The sequence below is a fragment of the Rhinoderma darwinii genome, chromosome 11 (genome assembly GCF_050947455.1).
Source record: "Rhinoderma darwinii isolate aRhiDar2 chromosome 11, aRhiDar2.hap1, whole genome shotgun sequence".
Classification (NCBI taxonomy): Eukaryota; Metazoa; Chordata; class Amphibia; order Anura; family Rhinodermatidae; genus Rhinoderma; species Rhinoderma darwinii.
Window position 1 is genome coordinate 90,840,456 of NC_134697.1, and position 6,631 is coordinate 90,847,086.

The window sequence follows — 6,631 nt, forward strand, 5'->3', positions numbered from 1 at the left end:
CGGACGTTGGAATTGTGCGTTTCACGGTATCGTTGGATAGAGAAGAATCAGCCCGTGCAGCCCGCAGATAACAAGACCCTAATGCAGCAGCAGCTCTGCGCAATCACACCCGGGAATGTCCCCCCATATCCTGCAGCATGAAGGAGCGGCTGCACGGACTGAACGACTCTTCCAGACATGGGAGACCAGCGGGAATAAAGACATGCGCACGAATAAGCACAAGATGGAGGCGGCAGCTCTGTTGTAGACTTGGTGGGGGCTCTTAGAAGAGCCTTTGGGTCCTTCCTGCAGGGACGGGGCACATTACTTGGCGCCTAATGAGAAGAAGCCGCCGCTGCTGCTTTATTCCTGCTCCATTCGAGTTCAGGCGGGAGATGTTCCTATTGGTAGAGACAGAGGAGGGGGCGTGGTGTTATCTGCGAGTCTATAGAAATATTCTACTTCCTCATTGGCTACAGTGTCTGGCGTTGAATATCAGTTTTAGATGCGGCCAATCAGAGAAGAAGCTCTCTGCTCCATCCAGGTATAAGAAGTGACGGTCGGAGCGCAGCCGTTAGATCTGATCAGATAATAGACATGTCTGGAAGAGGAAAGCAAGGAGGCAAAGTGCGGGCTAAAGCCAAGACCCGCTCATCCCGGGCAGGACTTCAGTTCCCTGTCGGTCGTGTGCACAGACTTCTCCGCAAGGGTAACTACGCTGAGAGGGTCGGCGCCGGCGCTCCGGTCTACCTGGCAGCTGTGCTTGAATATCTGACCGCTGAGATCCTGGAACTGGCCGGAAATGCCGCCCGGGACAACAAGAAGACCCGAATCATCCCCCGTCACCTGCAGCTGGCCGTGCGCAATGACGAGGAGCTCAACAAACTGCTGGGTGGTGTGACCATCGCTCAGGGAGGCGTCCTGCCCAACATCCAGGCCGTTCTGCTGCCCAAGAAGACCGAGAGCAGCAAAAGCGCCAAGAGCAAGTGAGCGCCGCTTATCCCACATTTAACCACAAAGGCTCTTTTAAGAGCTGCCCACGTGATCCTTAGAACAGAGCTCTCACCGCTGATCTCCGATATGTAAACGTTCTGCGCCAGATAAGTGGCTCTGCTTGTACAGAGATCTACCCATATGAATTCATATACCGCGGGGTTTCACATTGAAGAGGAAGCCGTACGGTGGGTGGGTGTAGAACCGCGTTACTCATGACCTATACATTCACTACTGCCTCGTGCAGATGGTGGCGCTGTCCTCATTGGTGCACTAACTATACTGTACAGGACACATTAATAGTACAACTACTCCAGTGATTCATGTTCACGATCTACAACCCGTCCCCGACTACATAATATCTTAAATTATATCTTCCAGTCTCACTGGATTCTTTGAATGCGTCTCACTAAATGTTACTCTGCAGCAACTTCATGCGTTAGTGGGATGAGGTGAGTCCTAAGTATAGACAACGCGCAGTGTTAGTACGAAGTAGAAATAGGTGCATTCTGTTTCCTGTCATTGTATTGCCAGCAGCTCGATTATACCAGCAGTCTGGCAAAGTGACATACAAGACAATGCAAGTCCATACTTATGTGGAACTTGGTGCTACAAATTGGTAGTTTGTTTTGAAAATCTCGTAACATTTGTAGCAATGAGAGCAGCTTGGAAAACACGGCCCCTCCAACATTGGGTTTTGCTCTTGTAAAATGCCGTATCGGCTGCATCAGTTTTGTCCTTTTTCATTCATTGAATGCGTCTCACTAAATGTTGCTCTGCAAGAAACTGCACGCGTTACTGTAATAAAGTGAGTCCTATATAGGGACCGCAGACAGATTCATTATTAGTACTAGAAGTTAACAGATTTATTGCCAGCAGCCTTATTAATCCCAGCCGTCCGGCAGAATGAGATACGGGCCGAGCCGATACTTGTGTCAAAGTTGGTCCCAGTAACAGATTTATTGTTTGTTGTGAGAATCTCGTAACATTAGTAGCAGTGACAGCAGCTAAGAAAACACTGGCCCTCTCTCCAAGGATTGCGGAAAGCACGTTGCCCAGCAGCAAGCTGGACGCCGAAGAAGCAACACCGCAAGTCCGCTGTTTGATCCACTGCTCGTGCGCTTATACAGCGCTATGAGCAACTGAGCGGATATTCAGCGGTGAGTTTCTGCCACTCCTGTACGTGCAGCCATCGGCACAAACGGCGTCCGGCAGCGCCGCTACGAGGTGTTTTCCTGCCTGAGGATCACTCGCCAGCAAGTATAGCACTAAGGTACTCTTTCCCTTCAGATTAGCATTCCCTGGTCCAAGACCCAATTCAGTCAGCTGCTTCTAGGACGCTATTAGGGGACACACTGCAGTCCACATATCTGGCTCCTCACTGGAATACCGACGTGATACTGAAGCCCCTACCCCCGTGTATATAGAAGTAGAAGGGCACTGCTCAGATACACGAGCGGTCACCAGCAGACATCATAGCTGATCTATAGAGGATGTGGCGGCTCTGAGAAGAGCCTTTGTGTTGTGTAAGATGGAGCTGAGCAGGAGCGGAATTAACCTCCGAAGCCGTAGAGTGTGCGGCCCTGGCGTTTGAGCGCGTACACCACGTCCATAGCGGTGACAGTCTTCCTCTTAGCGTGCTCGGTGTAGGTGACGGCGTCACGGATGACGTTCTCCAGGAAAACCTTCAGGACGCCGCGAGTCTCTTCATAGATGAGACCGGAGATGCGTTTGACGCCTCCCCTGCGAGCTAGACGGCGGATTGCAGGCTTGGTGATGCCCTGGATGTTATCACGGAGCACCTTCCTGTGCCGCTTGGCACCGCCCTTTCCGAGTCCTTTTCCTCCTTTACCGCGACCAGACATCCTGTAAGCTGGAGCTAAAGAGAAATATTGTACCGAGAACCGCGGGGCGCGTCTTTATATAGACCTTGGGTGGACCAGAGAGAGAACTGTTATTCATGTCACTTCCGGGGCGTTTCTTTAAGTAAATTCACATTACCAATCCCTCCCCCTCCCTTTGATTGGGTTAACTCAGATTTTGAATTTCACGTTCATTTTACAATACCGGCCGCTCTTTTCCCGTTTATAGCGCGACTGCTGTGTATTCGCTATCTGCCCCAAATCTAAAGAGTAATGTTAAAGGCAATGTGTTGCCAGAAAAACATGTTTGTTTTTTTTAAATTAAACATTTAGTGTGTAGGTGATTAAACATTGTTCAATTTTTTTTTATTTTTTTCACGAGTCAGGAAATATTATAAATTAATTCTAATTTATAATATTTCCCATTGCTGGTCACTAGATGGAGCTATTCCCAAAATTCCCTACCCCCGTGTATATAGAAGTAGAAGGTCACTGCTCAGATGATACACGAGCGGTCACCAGCAGACATCATAGCTGATCTATAGAGGATGTGGCCGCTCTTTTCCCGTTTATAGCGCGACTGCTGTGTAATCTCTATCTGCCCCAAATCTAAAGAGTAATGTTAAGGGAAACAAGGAACAAGCGTGACGTCTTGGATTAGTATGGCGGCTGCTCGTTATCTGCCGTCAGGTTCAGGATTTGTGTGCACGCAGATCACCCCTCCGGCCACCAACACGACAACGGCTTTATAGAATGAATAGGGAGGAGAGGACTCGGGCAGTGTTAATGCGTTTAGATCTCTGATTTACAACGGTGACCAGGACTACACCCGATGATCATGACCTCACAGAATAAGAGTAGAATTCCCCTGCGCTTGTGTTCACACCGGGCGGAGGATACCTGCTCCCCCACCCTACACGCTGCGCCTGGTTTGCCTTTACAAGGAGTAGGGAACAAGGACTCCGCACACACTGGTCAGCGGTGGATCGTTAGCCGCACATAACGGCGTCATTCCTCGCAGCAGCAGCGGAGGTTATTATAGGAAGAGCGATGTGCGGTCATCAGTGAGGAGTGGGGCGGGTTATCACTGCGATACAGCCGGAGAGGGAGGTGATGAATACAGCGCAGACATCCGGCATAACACATGACAGGACTGCTGAAAGGGCCGGATAACGTGAGTGCTAGAGACGGGGACTGGTTATAGTGTAAATGGCGCTAACTAAGCACTGAAAGGGTTAACAATGGCACCTCCACATATTAATAGCAGAGCACCGAGAAGCCAGCGGGAGAGTCGCGGTAGAATTAACGGAGAAAAAGGATTCAGCTCGTTTGAGGGAGGATTTGGTGGCTCTGAAAAGAGCCTTTGTGTTGTAGTCGGTGCCGGGTTCAGACCTAAGCCCTCTCCCCACGGATCCTGCGGGCCAGTTGAATGTCTTTGGGCATGATAGTGACCCTCTTGGCGTGGATGGCGCACAGGTTGGTATCCTCAAACAGTCCGACCAGATAAGCCTCGCTGGCCTCCTGCAGAGCCATGACTGCTGAGCTCTGGAAGCGCAGATCGGTCTTGAAGTCCTGAGCGATCTCTCGCACCAGGCGCTGGAAGGGCAGCTTACGGATAAGAAGCTCGGTGGACTTCTGATAGCGGCGGATTTCACGGAGAGCGACTGTGCCCGGGCGGTAACGATGAGGCTTCTTCACTCCGCCGGTAGCGGGAGCGCTCTTCCGTGCAGCTTTAGTAGCCAGCTGCTTGCGGGGCGCTTTCCCGCCGGTGGATTTACGCGCAGTCTGCTTTGTTCTGGCCATAGCTCTCCAACAACGTGCACACTTGTAGACAGATACGAGGAGAGGAAAGAGCAGAGTATTTATACACTTGAGCGTGTCCTCATTGGTCCATGAAAGGCACACCCCTACATTCTATTGGCTTCTTCATAAAAAAAATATGCGACCGACAAAGCAAATGTGATATTCGCGACCAATCACCGTTCCGAAGAGGCGGACACCGGTTTACATGACGTTCACACGCAGCTTGTACAGCAGGGGGCGTTAATAAGATCATTTCTCCAGCTCTCTGCGAATTAGTTATCATCAGTAACAGCTCACTGTATTTCCATGTCCGCAGATCACGTACACAGCGTTATATAAGAGACTACTTCCCCATCATCCGCCGCTGCAGTGGTTTTATAGATCACACAAAGGGACAATCCCCCACCCCATCCTTACACAGGACACTGTGCCCCGCATCCAGAGGCAGCATATAAGGGTCACCATCCACCACGTGTAATGAGGAGCAGGGGACATTGTGCTCTATTTACACCGGAGAGTGTAAACCATCGGCCTCGTTCACGTGGATCCTGTGCTGTAAGCTACAAGTCTATTGCTGCCCCGGTCCTTATTCACACATTACACCTGGTGGACTGTGACCTGATAAACTCTGCCTGGATGTTACACCATAGTGACGGGACGGACACTGTGGAGGTCTGGATACAGCAGCTATGGCGTCCAGCGCGATGACCAGAAATGACACTTGTCATAGAGTAACAGGGACATGAAGCTCCTCCGTGCACACGCGATGATGGCGCCTCCTTTATCTCAGGATCGCGCTGCTGTCTGTACCGGAGGAAACAACGGCCAGTGATCATACAGCTCTGCCGGGGAGAAGGTGGTGGCTCTGAAAAGAGCCTTTGTGGGACAAGAAACGGGCGGCTCTCGGTTATTTCTTCGTCACGGTCTTCCTGGACTTAGACGCCTTCTTAGCCGGACTCTTGGCAGATTTCTTAGCCGGACTCTTGGCAGATTTCTTAGCCGGACTCTTGGCAGCTTTCTTAGCCGGACTCTTGGCAGCTTTCTTAGCCGGACTCTTGGCAGCTTTCTTAGCCGGACTCTTGGCAGCTTTCTTAGCCGGACTCTTGGCAGCTTTGGGCTTGGCCGCCTTCTTTGCTGGGCTCTTTGTTATTTTCTTGGGGGCAGGTTTTGGCTTCTTGGGGCTCTTCGCCACCTTCTTGGCAGCGGCAGGCCTCTTGGCCTTTGTCAGGCTCTTGGCCGGAGTCTTCTTCGGGGATTTGGCAGCAGCCGCCGGCTTCTTCTTGACCGCTTTGTCCTTAGTCTCCAGCTGCTTCTTGTTCAGCTTGAAGGAGCCGGAGGCGCCGCTGCCTTTCACCTGGAGCAGGGTTTCCTTGGTCACCAGAGTCTTGAGCGCCATCTTCAGGCGGCTGTTGTTCTTGTCTACATCGTATCCTCCAGCAGCCAGAGCCTTCTTCAGGGCGGCCAGAGACACCCCACTGCGCTCTTTGGAGGCGGACACGGCTTTCACGATGAGCTCGGACACGCTGGGACCGGAGGGTTTTTTGGTTTTCTTGGCGCCCCCTGCTGCAGGTTTTTTCGGCTGCTTCTTGGATTTGGCGGCCGGCTCGGTGGGAGGGACAGCGGCGGTTGGTGCGGTCTCTGCCATCGTATAACACGGGAATCCACTAAAACAATTATTCTGCGAGGGAAAAACACTGAGAACAGAGATGGGGGCGCCTCTTATATGTACAGCGGCTGCTTGGTGATTTGCTGCGATTGTCCTGAGCGTCTATTGGCTGACACTGATCACATGTCCTTCCTTTCCTCATCTGACAGGAGTGAAGCTCCGCTCTCCCCTTGTGCTTCCCTGCCCGGGATAAGAGCCCTTTTCGACTAGAAGCGGCCGGGCGAGCGGGCTCTCTACGTGACTTCCCCCTCCCTAACATTCCCCCTACTCATTTCTAGCCTTCACTGGCAGAGATGCTGGGAAGGAGCCGGGAGGAGGCCCCGGGATC

At 51.8% G+C, this 6,631-nt stretch overlaps 3 protein-coding genes across 3 annotated transcripts; 1 reads left to right on the forward strand and 2 right to left on the reverse strand.

The window, feature by feature from the left end:
* The first annotated feature begins 576 nt into the window (after positions 1–576).
* LOC142663326 (histone H2A type 1) lies at positions 577–969 on the forward strand. Its single transcript, XM_075841935.1, has one exon. It carries the CDS (start codon positions 577–579, stop codon positions 967–969), a length of 393 nt encoding a protein of 130 aa, XP_075698050.1.
* Positions 970–4,226: 3,257 nt separating this feature from the next.
* Positions 4,227–5,132, reverse strand: LOC142663022 (histone H3-like). Its single transcript, XM_075841317.1, has 2 exons — positions 5,100–5,132; positions 4,227–4,658 (listed from the first exon to the last, which is right to left on the reverse strand). Exons 1-2 carry the CDS (start codon positions 5,130–5,132, stop codon positions 4,227–4,229), a joined length of 465 nt encoding a protein of 154 aa, XP_075697432.1.
* Positions 5,133–5,526: 394 nt separating this feature from the next.
* LOC142663322 (histone H1.5-like) lies at positions 5,527–6,282 on the reverse strand. The gene has a single exon (XM_075841930.1). It carries the CDS (start codon positions 6,280–6,282, stop codon positions 5,545–5,547), a length of 738 nt encoding a protein of 245 aa, XP_075698045.1. The 3' UTR covers positions 5,527–5,544.
* Positions 6,283–6,631: the final 349 nt, after the last annotated feature.